The 14048-nt window shown below is 40.3% G+C and overlaps 1 protein-coding gene across 1 annotated transcript; it reads left to right on the top strand.

The window, feature by feature from the left end:
* Positions 1-740: 740 nt before the first annotated feature.
* Positions 741-5561, top strand: LOC122684107 (protein LEG1 homolog). The gene is made up of 4 exons (XM_043887967.1): positions 741-1061; positions 2371-2457; positions 4451-4635; positions 5117-5561. Exons 1-4 carry the CDS (start codon positions 746-748, stop codon positions 5255-5257), a joined length of 729 nt encoding a protein of 242 aa, XP_043743902.1. The 5' UTR covers positions 741-745; the 3' UTR covers positions 5258-5561.
* The last annotated feature ends 8487 nt before the right edge of the window (positions 5562-14048 follow it).

The following is a 14048-nucleotide window of genomic DNA, read 5'->3' on the forward strand; positions in this document are numbered from 1 at the left end:
CGGGAGAAACATGTGCAACCCATGCATCTGACAGGCGATTCGTATCCAAAGGACACAGACAACTCATGCAATCCGGAGCAGAAGGAAACAGGTCAGAAAGTACAAACTTCCAGCTACAAGATAAGTACTAGGGATGTAATGTACAAGAAGATAACTATAGGTAACACTGCTATATAATATATTAAAAAATTGTGAAGACAGTAAATCCTAGCAGTTCTCATCACAAGAAAAGTGTTTTCCCTTTTTGTCTTTCTTTTCTTTTTTATTGTATTTCGGTGGGAGGATGGATGCTAGCTGAAACTATTCTGATAATCATTTTGCAATATGTGTAAATCAAACTATAAAGCTGTATGCTTAAATTTAGGCAATGATGTATGCCAATTGTTTCTCAATAAAACTGGAAAACAATGGAAGTATCTGAGTTAAATTTAATCCAATGTTTTAGAAAAAATGATAATGTTTAGGTAATTTAAACCATGTTAAATAATTGCCTATTGGCAAAAAATGATCTGCACAAATGATTTATTTGTAGTGTTTGGCAATAGCCTTTAGCAGTTTTAATTACTAAATCTATGTTGGCAGATGCTCATTTATTTGCTCATTAGTTCAGGTTCTAGCTGGTCAGTGTTTTACCTGCTCAGATAGATAGTCATCATTCTCTAGTTGGCCCAAGGACTCCCTCCCATCTGCTATATAACTTGCTCTTGTTTGAGATTTACGCTTAAGAGCAACAAGCGGTGAGAGAATGTGGTCTTCTTCGGTGATCCCCACTTTTCTCTTCCTGAGCGTTTTTCCTGTGGGCTTGGCCCCAGATCCAGGGTCAACCACCCAGGGAAATGACATCTACCCCCCTTTTTGGGACCAAACTGATGGAGACATCGCAGAATTTCCAGTGCAGAATAACAAGATAATCGTTGATCTCTGGAAATATATGGATCGACTAAGAATATATAAGATCCTTATAAGAGAATCAAACAAATATTTTGCTTCATTTGGTAAAAACAACACAGGCAATGTGTTTTGGGCACTGACTTTACTTTATGGAAGGCTATTTGAAACAGGTATGTACATTTGAATTATTCTCAAGGAAAATTGCTTTTCTCTTTCTTTGATGCTAGGAATGGCATTACAGCTAATCTATTTAAGTGTTACTGTCTGAATGCTCAGGCATTCAGTCAATATAACCAATGCAGTCAATATAATCATTTATCTTTAAGTACTCAGGCTTTTATATTATCTAATCAAATACTTCTTTTGATTAGTAAAGTTATTTGTCACACCTTTGCTTTACATTTTATAGACTTCCTGGTTTAAAAATAAATTCCTGCAGCTTTGAAAATAAATTCCTGTAAACTGAAAAAGCTTATTGTTTGAAAAATAAATGTCCCCTTCTAGATTAAAAAACTCTTGTGTTTTTCAAAGCCTGACAGGCTTCTCAGATAAATGTGACACTATAAATATTTCCGTTTAATGGGGTGAGATTAATATAGGAAATAAGACAAGATTTCTTTTAGCTATGAAACCCAGGGTGAGGAATCACACAAACTAAGGTAAGGAACCTTCTTTCCCTTCAAAGCCTGGGCTTTGCCTCAAAAATATTAGTGGAAAGTAATAAGATGTGGCCCTCACTGCACAGTCTCTCTCCTGATAGTTGTTAGGCTCAGGCAGAACAAAGGGCTGAAAACAGGGAGGAGCTGGTCCAGAATGCAGTGCTCTCTTCCTGCACTTAAACAAGCAGGATGGGGAGACAAGTGTGATGCTCAGAACCCAGCCTTCTCTCTAAGAAAGGGAGAAAGCTTCTCTCTCTCCTGCCTCAGTTGGGGTGAATTTCTCCGTCTGTATTTTGCTCTCACCACTTCTTCAATCAGTTATCTTATTACTGAGATTCTGGAACTAAATCAGCTTCCCACTCTCATGAAATTCCTTTTTAAATTGTCTTCTCTGGATGTGACTAGAAGGAGTCTAGAATGAAACAAGGTCTAGAATGCGGTGCCTTGAAAAAAAAAAAAACAAACTTCTGCACATTTGAATTATTGCAATGAAGCCTTTTGATTTAGGAAGAAAAGAAGAACCCACAGAGACTGCCTTGTGAAACGCTCTGCAGGTCCAGCTTAGTCAAGAAGGAGCTGGTAAAGAACATAATAAAGAAACATAAAAAAACAGAAAAATGCAAGAAAAGGTCTGTACAGGCTGGAATTTCTGAGAAGCTTTGAGCTCTCAAAGTGAATGAAATGTTATTCATATGAATGGACCATATCATTAGCGGAAATAAACCTCTTACTCTTTGGAGGGGAGCATATGAGTCTTTTCCTCTCTTATGACTTTCTATTCAAGGTTCAACTCTTTTCACCTACGCTGTTTACTCTGTAGGTAGATTTTCAGAGCCTCCCAATAGTTCACGGTGTGCCTATGAGTCTGGAGTCTCCAGTTGCATATCTATCAACAGTGCCTGGGGAGGTAAGTGTTCTATTTCACCATGCTCCCTGACTGATCTGTGGCTGTGGGGCCTGCTACCTCTGCTTTTCTATGTGATAGGCTAAGTTGGGTTAACTCTTGATATTTCCTTTGTAAACATATACAATTTTCTGTGCAATTTCCCAGGAGATGATCAATTTAAAAAAAGCTTGAATGACAACTCTGCTATGGCGATGTCTAAATTAATGATGTACAGTACACTGTCATTTTGTGTCAGAGATGTGGGCACGTGCCCAGTTGTGTCCAGCTCTTTGAGATCTCATGAACTGTAGCCCACCAGGCTTCTCTGTCTGAGCAAGAATACTGGAACGGATTTCCATTTCCGACTCCAGGGGATCTTCCAGACCCAGGGATTGAAACCCCATCTCTTGCCATCTCCTGCATTGGCTGGCGGATCCTTTACCACTGTACCACCTGGGAAGCCATTGTTCATTTTAAGTAGATACTAAAGGAGAAAATGATAGTTTCAAGTACCTAGTATTTCAAATTTTCTATTGCATATTCCACCCACTCCTAGTCCCTTCTATAACTAGCTACTATTTATTTCACACTTACACATTCCAGAACCTCACTTTAGCCATTTAGAGAAATTTAATTCAACCCTTGCCATGATCTTAAATCAATATTTTCATAATATAGAGAATCAAGCAGAAGCAAGAGAGGTTGAGCAATTTGCTTTTTATCACAAAGTTAGTAATAGAAAGTCTAACCATTCATCTTTCTCTCTCAATTCATTTCCTTAATCACTTAAGTTTTCCTCCTTAAACCCCTAATTTGAAAAAATAGCAAGAACTTAATAATAATTTATTATTTTCAATTGCAAGACATTTCATGCCTTAAAAACCAATTTCACTATATTGGACACCTAACATATCTGCTCCTGCTGATTGGTTTATGCAGGAATATATCTTCATTAGGTACAAAGTTTTGGAGGAGTGAATTTATAAATGTACATTTCAAAATAAAGGTTGTACTTGGCAATGAACAAAATTCTTCTAATTCAAGGTAAAGTTTATGCTGAGACTCATCCACTCAAAGGTGAAAATTAAGGCGAAAAGTAGAAATAAGTGAAATGAGGTCAACCAGTGCACTAGGTTTCATGTAATGAGAAAATGACTTGTCATCAACAGGCTTGAAATTATTCCTTGAAATACCCATCTATCAGTTGTGTCTTCTCCCTTATGTTTTGTATCACCAGTATCTGGCTTCTCCTTGACATCTAGATTAACAATCAAAATAGTTCTCTTCTTGTCAAGCAGGAATGTGGAAGGATGTGCTTCATTAGCAGAAGGTATGGATTCATGCCTGTGACCAAAGCCTGGCTGAGGAGTAGGCCTAAGAATAACCTTGGCCTGGGAGCTGCCAGAATCCTGGTAGACAAGATGAACCGAGGAATCAAGAAGTAGATAAATAGTCCAAAGACTAGAGTGAGGACTTGGTTGAAATGAATTAGCATCAAGAACCAGAAGAAAGTCAAACTGAAAATGAGAAAATGTATTCAAGGTTGTTTGGGAAGAAATTTGGTGGGTTTTAGAACCATCCTTAAGAGAGCTAAGATAGAACAAGATGGTCATATCAAAATCTCTTCCTCAGACTAGGCAGAGAATCTCCACAAATACCATCTACATATGTAACCAAACTGAAGTAAATATTTTCCTGAGCAAAATCTGATTATTTGCTTCCTATGCAAGGGGTAAATAAATATAGGACATAAATAATTTGGAACTGGATTGAACTAAGTAGATTCATATACAAATTTCTGTATCCAGAGTGTGCCCCCAATGGAGACTTTCCTGACTGTGATTATCCCTAAGTTCTCATAATCATATGCATTTCCTAGAGCCAACAAATTCAACATGATAGTTTGGAGAATAAATAAGATAATTTGTATAGATTAAGCATTAGTCCCTTGGTTAACTCCTACTTTGTATAGACAGTGAATGGCTCCAGATATCTCCATCCTACTTTTTTGCAGGCATTAGCTTCTATGTGGTTATTGCGTATTTCCTTGGTGCAATTGAATCTGAGTTTTTGGGGAATTTGCCATATGAGGTAGAGTTACTACCTCGAGAGGAGTACAGATCTAACTTCTGTTATTCAGTTGAGGAATGCCGTGCAGCCTATCCACAAATTATGGATATAGCCAACAGGTTTTATAAGGTAAAAGAATGCAATGATATTTTTATGAATGGAATGAATGAAAACACTGAATGGAGTTCTTCTGTTGGGATTTTTGATATAAAATAGACTAAACTTCACATTTATATGCATTTGAAATTATGTTAGAGTTTCGTCCCTTCCCGCTCTAATCGTTCTGCTTAGTATCCTGAAGGGATCCTAATAGTTAATATCAAATTGGCATAATTGTATTTATAAAAACATTTTTTCAATAGAATTCATGTAATAATCACCAAATTAAGTTTGCCTCTGCAAACAGAACAGCATAAAACTCTATACAAAACAAAGTTAAATGACATCTTTCAGTGCTAAAATCTATTCTGAAAGTAAATTTCATTTCTAAACAATCAGCTAGATGAGTATGTTACAATGTTCTTTTTCAGGAATTCATGATACTGGTAATTAAATATATTTTAATTTATTGTAAAATCTTTTAATGACATAAATCTTATTCATTCTACAGTATCTGCAATCCAGAAAGATAGTTTCCACTACCGGAGGTATTCCTCAGTATGACACAGATGAGGACACAGCGATCTTTAAGATGTGGGCGGCCCATCAAGCTGCCATTGATGTGGCAAAGCCGAAGTTCAGTGATGTGTAAGAGAATTGCTTTATGTGATGTAATTAAACTCATTTTTTTTTCTGGCATAGTAAAACATAATGTTTAAGTTTTGGTTGCCTCAAATGTTCATAGCTCATATTTTCCATAATATCAGGAAATAGCTTTTCCACTTTTACTTGCAGTTCATCTAAGAGTCACATATCAGCTATATATCTTGAATGTAGCTTTTCTTAGTTTATACTTGTCAGTTCACTCTTTCAATTATGTCTCCTTAATTTGAAAATTTTTCAGTGTAGACCAATTTATTAATTGTTTTCCTTTACTATTTAATACTTTTTCTGGTTTAAAAAAAAAAAAAAAAAACCTACCCAGTGATTTTCAATGGCTTGGTATTTTGTTGTATGTTTGTGTGTGTATGTGTAGAGTCCTATTTATTAATAGTTCATCACTAACTGTGATGTTTCTTCTCTCAGCTCCACAGCATTATCAAAGACTTTTCTCATCATGTCAACATTAGAGGAATACCTATCAAAATCATTCATTGCCTTGAGTCTTCCCTTCTTATTAGGATCTAGGGCTGCCATCACCAAATACTATAAACTAGGTGGTTTGCATCACAGAAATTTATTGTCTCACAATTCTGGATGCTGCAAGTTCAGAACTAGGACGCCAGCATGGTCAGCTTCAGCTGAGGGCCCTCTTTCTGGCTTGCAGACGACTGCCTTCTTCCATCATGGAATCTGTGTCTTCACATGGAGAAGAGAGAAAGAGAAAATCTGCACTCTAGTCCCTGTTTCTCTTTAGTATGAACTTCAACATGTAAATTTTCAGGCTATCATACCTTTCTTCTTAAATTTTGAACTCACAATGTGTCAGTACTGTTGTCCACTCTGACATCATAGAATGTGTCTTTAATATTTTATTCAGTTTTTATGGTTGTTCTCTGCAAGAGAGAATTGAGCATGCCATTTAAGTCTTTAAATTAGATGAACTCAAGAAAAACCATCTGTTGTCCATTTGTTTGTCCCCTGTTATGTCCTACTCAAGAAGGTGATTTGATTTCTGTGGCAAATTTCTAGTCCACTTCTTATTTCCTAGGAATTAGGAGCAATTATATTAGCATATACACACAATAAACATGAGTCAATTATGTATGTTGTTGAAGAATTTTCAGAAATTGCTACCAGATAACCTTCTATTCATTGTATTGGTTCATAGTATCTAGTCCCTGAACTGTGTTTGTGGAAAACAAGTGACATTAGACATTAGTGGCACAGAAATTAGATATAGGAGAAACACAATGAGAAAGCACCCAGAGTAAATCCAGTGGAAGTAAGAGAGGGGGTTGGTTAAGATGCTACAATTTTCAAACATTGTGATTCAAAGTTTTGCCATCTCTGTTGCTATGTAATAGATTCTTCCTTGGTGGCCCAGATGGTAAAACATCTGCCTGTGATGCAGGAGACCGAGTTCACCCCCTGGGTGGGGAATATCCCCTGGAGATGGAAAGGGCAACCTACTCCAGTACCCTTGCCTGGAAAATCCCATGGGCAAAGGAGCCTGGTCGACTACAGTCCACGGGGTAGCAAAGACGCGGACATGACTGAGTGACTTCACTTTCACTTAGATTCTTCAGCCAGGCACAATGTAGAAGATAGTGTGAGGATTAATTATAATATACTGAAACTAGGTTTGGTTCAGTCAATTATTTAATAAATAGCATAAAATTCCCAAGGAACATGGGAGAAAAGACACATTTAGAATTTGATTTGCGTTTAAATGAAGTATTTTGTAACTCACGCAGCTAACTTTGTGTCCTTCCTTTAGATCATTCTATTCTTCTGAAACTGAACAAGACTTCTCTGTGGACTTTCTAGTGACTGCAGAATTTTTTGAGGCAGTATTATATCGTCCATACTTGGAAAGTTCAGCAGAATTCCTAGTGGGTTTCCCACACAGGCTACTCACAGATGAGGATCGTAATGTTCTCACGAGTAACTTCAGCAGACGGGAAAAAGCATTGATCACTGCAGCAAAACTCACTACAAAAATAAATAAAAGCACAGGTATGATTATGAGTTATACTATCCATGGAGCCTAAATGAACCAAAGTCATTTAAGAACTAAATATATTTAATGATCCATTCAACAGGAATGATTGAGTACCTGCTATATTATAGATATATTGAATGTAATTATGACAGTTCCTGAAAACTACCCTTCCAGGACCTCACATGTTATGTAGCTTCTGTAATAGTGACAGGTCTAAAATCAACACTTTTATAGGTTTCTTCTTAAAATTCTTATTGCTACCCTAATAATATTCTGGGTTTCTGCTTAGGATTCAAAACTGCTAGTCTGTGAAAATCTGACTCTTCATTATTGTTGTTTACTCCCCAGGGTAAAGTGTGCTCTTCCACCAAGACAGAGACTATAATAAGAAACAGGGATGGTTGGGGTGGAAGTAGGAAAACTGGGTGCAGAGAGACAGTTATATAAAATTTTTGAGCATCAGTTAAATAATGGATATTGAGCTTTCTGTCTTCACACATCATTTTATTTGTTGTCCTTAGGTACAGTAGGAAATTCATAGCATTGTTTACATTTTGAAGAAAAAGTTCATTTGACATTAAATAACATGTCCAAAATGCTATACTTTGTAAATAGCTGAAGCGAACTTAAACTCCAGCTTGTTTAAATTCAGTTTTAGAGGTTTCATTTTTCTTCACTACATAATATTACCTGCATTGAAAATACAAAAGTTATGATGAACTAGTGAACCTTACACATTTAAATCTCAATCGTTTAGAATTAGAACTGTGGAGTCTCCAGTCCCTGCCCATTTTTTCATGGGTTAATCCTAAGGATCAGGGAAGATAAGTTGCAAGTATCACGTAGTTTTAGTGACAGTTGGACAGCAGCCAGGTCTCCTTCCTCGCAGGATAAGGTTCACTCTAGAGAGAAAACATTGCAAACAAGAGTAAGAACGGAGTTATGACGGGTCTCAACAATTTGTGCTTAATTTATTGCATAAAATATTGTGGCTATTACACTGTGTGAGAATTTGTTGAATACATCTCATTCTCAAATAAGGGAAACAGCTCTTCCTTTATTATATATGCTGCCAAAGTGAGCACAAGGAGAAATAGCTCTTCTTTTATGCTGTTAGATTGTCCAACACAATGCATTTCCCTGTTTCCTATGACAATCCTATTGGTCAGACAGTGTTACTAATATATTACAAATCCTGTAATGAGAATTTTTATCTTATTTTGTATATTTTTAGATTTTAAAGTTGTATTCATAGTTTTATTAGCTGGAAACATAAATGTTTCTATTTTCACAGGAGGATTATTTTTAACAATTTGGAAGAAGCTCATGACTTCAAAATTTGCTCGGGCTATGGGACGTTTCCTCATTAATAGGCTACTCTTAATACCAATTGAGTAGCCTAAATTTCTGCTATTACATGTTGATCAGTTTAATTTCAACAATAAAAGGAATCAAATGTTATAAAGACTGTGAAATGTTTGTGGTTCTTATTATCCCTGCTTCATCTTTGTACTTTCAAAGTTACCAGTCAATAATCCTCCCTGCCACCCTCCCCTCAGAATTGAGATACATACTTGGTAGAAGCTAATTAGTTTCATAGAATGCCTGAGTTACACATGATTATGTCAATATCTGTGTCAGAGACAGGTTACACCATTGCTATGTAATATTTTTATACTATGTTCAATGCTCATTCATAGACTGTCAGGTAAACAAGGAAAATTCTCCTCTAAAGAGATTTTTCTTACAAGATACAACTTTAGGCACTGAGGAGACATTTTAAGTAATTTATATTCTAGGACAGAACTCCAAGTGCATTGCCATATGAGTACATTTATCAGTTTATGTAATGAGTGGGTCTGCTCTTTCAGTGTCTGAGCACATAGAGAAATCATTTCGCCATCGAGTAGAAAATTTCTGAGCTACTCCAGTTTAAGACCCAGTTCTCCCTCAGTCAGTCTCTCCCATGAGGGAGCATCCATAAGCCTCTTATCCTTCTCCAGCAGAAGGCAGACAGACTGAAAACCACAATCACAGAAAACTAACCAATCTGATCACATGGACCACAGCCTTGTCCAACTCAGTGAGACTATGAGCCATGCTGTGTAGGTCCACCCAAGATAGACGGGTCATGGTGTAGAGTTCTGGGAAAGCATGGTCCACTGGAGAAGGGAATGGCAAACCACTTCAGGATTCTTGACTTGAGAACCCCATGAACAGTATGAAAAGGCAGAAAGATAGGATACTGAAAGATGAACTCCCCAGGTCAGTTTGTGCCCAATATGCTACTGGAGATCAGTGGAGAAATAACTCCAGAAAGAATGAAGAGACAGAGTCAAAGCAAAAACAACACCCAGTTGTGGATGTGACTGGTGATGGAAGTAAAGTCCAATGCTTTAAAGAGCAATATTGCACAGGAACCTGGAATGTTTGGTCCATTAATCAAGGCAAATTGGAAATGGTCAAACAGGAGATAGCAAAAGTGAACATCGATGTTTTAGGAATCAGCGAAGTAAAGTGGACTGGAATGGGTGTAATTTAACTGAGATGATCATTATATATACTATTGTGGGCAAAAATCCCTTACAAGAAGTGGAGTGGCCATCATAGTCAACAAAAGAGTCTGAAATGCAGTACTTGGATGCAATCTCAAAAACGACATAATGATCTCTGTTTGTTTCCAAGGCAAACCATTCAGTATCACAGTAACCCAAGTCTATGCCGCAACAAGTAACGCTGAAGTCAAGAAGTTGAATGGTTCTATGAAGACCTACAAGACCTTCTAAAACTAACACCCAAAAAAGATGTCTTTTTTACTCTAGGGGACTGGAATACATTTGTAAGAAGTCAAGAAATACTTGGAGTAACAGTCATATTTGGCCTGGAGTACAGAATCAATCAGGGCAAAGGCTAATAAGAGTTTTGCCAAGAGAATGCACTGGTCATAGCAAATACTGTCTTTCAACAACACAAGCGAAGACTACATATGGACATCATCAGATGGTCAATAGCAAAATCAGATTGATTTTATTCTTTGCAGTCAAACATGGGGAAGGTCTATACAGTCAGCAAAAACAAGACCGGGACCTGACTGTGGCTCAGATCACGAAACCCGTATTTCTGAATTCAGACTTAAATTGAAGAAAGTAGGGAAAACCACTAGACCATTCAGGTATGACCTAAATCCAATCCCTTACAATTATACAGTGGAAGTTAGAAATAGATTCAAGGGATTAGATCTGATAGACAGAGTGCCTGAAGAACTAATGGACAGAGGTTCATGACATTGTATAGGAGGCAGGGACAAGACCATCTCCAAGACAAATTGATGCAAAAAGGCAAAATGGTTGTCTGAGGAGGCCTTACAAATAGCTGTGCAAAGAAAAGAAGTAAAAGGCAACGGAGAAAAGGAAAGATATACCCATCTGAATGCAGAGTTCCAAAAAATAGCAAGAAGAGATAAGAAAGCCTTCTTCAGTGATCAGTGCAAGACATAGAGGAAAACTATAGAATGGGAAAGACAAGAGATCTCTTCAAGAAAATTAGAGCTGCCAAGAGAACATTTCCTGCAAAGAGGGGCACAATAAAGGACAGAAATGTTATGGACCGAACACAAGCAGAAGATATTAAGAAGAGGTGGCAAGAATACACAGAAAAATTATACACAAATATCCTCATGATCCAGATAATCACAATGGCGTGGTCACTCAATTACAGCCAGATATCCTGGAATGTGAAGTCAAGTGGGCCTTAGGGAGCATGACTATGAAGAAAGCAAGTGGAGGTGATGGAATCCAGTTGAGCTATTTCAAATCCTAAAAGATAATGCTGTGAAAGTGCTGCACTCAATATGCCAGCAAATTTGGAAAACTGAGCAGTGTGCATAGGACTGGAAAAGGTGAGTTTTCCTTCCAATCCTGAAGAAAGGCAATGCCAAAGAATACACAGTTCCACTCACCTCACACGCTAGTAAAGTAGCGCTCAAATTCTCCAATCCAGGCTTACAGTACGTGAAGTGTCAACTTCCAAATGTTCAAGCTGGTTTCAGAAAAGGCAGAGCAACCAGAGATCAAATTGCCAACATCCGTTGGATCATCAAAAAATCAAGGGAGCTTCTGAAAAACATCTACTCTGGCTTTATTGACTATGCCAAAACTTGTGAGTGTGTGGAATATAACAAACTGGAAAATTCTTTTTTCTTTTTTTTTTAAATTGAGTTTAATTTATTATCTCCAAAAGCGAAATCCAAAGTATTTTAGAATCTCTTCTGTAAGTGTTCTGGAGATTTTCTTTGGCCATGCTGGACATCTTGTGGGATCTAGGGGAAAGCTGAGTCCTGACCACTGGAGTGCCAAGAAATTCCCAGAAATTCTTAAAATGAGTTTACTGTTCCTGAAGCCCCAATTGGGAAATACAACTTGGAAGTCGAATAGTCCAGAACTCCCACACCTGGCAGGCAGCCCTCTCCTCTCCTCCCAGCACACACACAAGTGTTCTGGGATCTGAAACCCATGCAGCAGCAGTTTGAACTCAATGTCGTCAGGCGACACACTAATACCACAAACCTTTTTCATGCAGTTAAGGAGAGGCCTCACCCAATACTTCCGCAGCCAGTATTCCCGGCTGGAATGTAGGGCTTGAGATTTACTTCTATTGAATTTTTGGTTATCCTGGGACACTTAAGTGAATGAAACACACTAAGAACAGAGGGAAAATAACCCCTCAAAGGCTGGAGGCAGGACTGCCAGGCGGTCAGAGGCGCCCTGCAAGCAAAGGGCCAGGTGTGTTCTAAGAACCTTTACTTGGTCAGACTGAAATCTGATTTCAATATAATTTTCAGATGTCACAAAATAGTCTTTCCCCACGCCACCCCCAACCACTGAAAAATGTAAAAACCCTTCTTAGTTCTTACGCCTGTCACAAGGTAAACGGGGACATGAACACTCTGAAGGTGATTCAAGCACACATGGCTTGTGAGCAGCACCAAGCCCACGTGGTCAGCAGCCCTGCCGACCAGCCTGGAAGCAAAACCAGGAGGCTGTCTGATCGGAAGCTACTGCCGTATTGGCGAAGCCTCCTTGGCTGTCTGTGATTACTTTCTCAGACATGTGTGCATTTACAGGACTGACTCCAGCTCAGGTTTTGTGGAGGTCCCAGGCCACTGTCCTCAGGCTGATCACCAGGCTTCATAGACGTGGGCACAGGTCTGCATTTGGCCCGCGGGGCACACAGTGGGCCAGCCCCCAACAGGACCATGTTGATTCCAAGTCCAGGTGCTAGAGTGCGTTTAAGGCTGCATTCTCTGGCCCTTTTTGGCTGGCCTGCAAGTGCTGTCAGGAAAGACAAGCAGCCTGTGGTGCAGACCCTGGAGTCCAGAGGCCCTACACCCCTTTGTGCGTCATTACCAGGAGTGGACAGCAGGACTCCCTTCTGGACTCCTCCCTTATGGGACACTTTCCTAGCACCAGCAGACGGTGGGGGTATGGCATGGCCACCCAGGACCTTGATCTTGTCCCACTGTTAGGTGGCTCACAAGGCCTAAGATATCGCCCACTTAGAGGTGCGCACCTCGCCCAGCTCTGAAAGCAGTGACCACCTGGCTGAGCACAGCAGCTGAGGTGGAGACGTAACCTCTGGCGTCTGGAGAGGTCCCTGCCCTCTTGCACAGACTTTCAGACACAAGTTGCGGGTGGAGCGGGGGGTTACAGCTGCCGCAGAGCACACTGTCTGCATGGTGTACCCCACCTAGGGCAGGAGCATACCGAAGCTGCAGGCGGGGCAGTCCTTGTCCCAAGACAGCGCTGCAACCTCCACACCTTGTGCCAGGGAAGCAGCCGATCAGGCTGGGCTGCTGGGGAGTTGAGTCCCATCTACTTGCTGAGAACTTCCTGGACTCTGCTGTCCCAACCTCTCTAGGCACCTGGAGCGGCTGCACTTGTTCTCGAGAGAAACCCACAGGCTGCTAGTGGGCTATGTCACACAAGGCGAACCTGGGCTTAACCCAACCTGTGTGATGTAACCCAAGTCCTGTTGCAATGAAAGTCCTCAAGTGACCTCAGGGTCACCTGTCGGACACGGGAGAAGTGGCCCCTCCATGGGAGACAGCCCTGTGCCCTGTGATGATCAGCAATGGTGCCAAAGATCGCCAGGTCTCACGGGGTGGTCCTGGGTAGCAGCTGGTGACACTCCTCTTCCTGAGTCCCCCTGCAGAGCCCAGGGGCCTAGGCTGTGCGGGCGCCACTGCTGCACCTCAGCCTGCAGCTCGCAGGCCTTGAGGAGCTGTTCCAGGAGCCGCTCTGCAGCCCAGCCTGTCAGTCAACCAGAGCAGTGATGTTCCCTGCACGTTCCTCCTGCCGGTGACAAGGTGGCCACGTGCTCTGACCACTCGACCCAAACCAGGCCATGCTGGCAGAGAAAACCTGAACAGGAGGCGATGCCAGGAGAGAGTGCTTGCTCACTGGCACCCAGTGCTCGGCACCCACAGGCCCCCTGCCCTGGGACCTGTGGGGCCCGTGAGGCCACATCCCAATGCTGATCCTGGTGATCAGGCGTCTCTACCACCCATCCGCCTGGGCAAAGGCACGGGCTGACGCATCTGCTTGCAGACCTTAACAAACTGGAAAATTCTTAAAGAGAAGGGAACAACAGACCACTTGACCTGCCTCTTGAGAAATCTGTATGCATGTGAGGAAGCAATAGTTAGAACTGGACATGGAACAATAGACTGGTTCTAAATAGTAAAAGGAGTACATCAAGGCTGTCTATCATCACCCTGCTC

This window comes from Cervus elaphus, chromosome 26, assembly GCF_910594005.1.
Source record: "Cervus elaphus chromosome 26, mCerEla1.1, whole genome shotgun sequence".
Taxonomy (NCBI): Eukaryota; Metazoa; Chordata; class Mammalia; order Artiodactyla; family Cervidae; genus Cervus; species Cervus elaphus.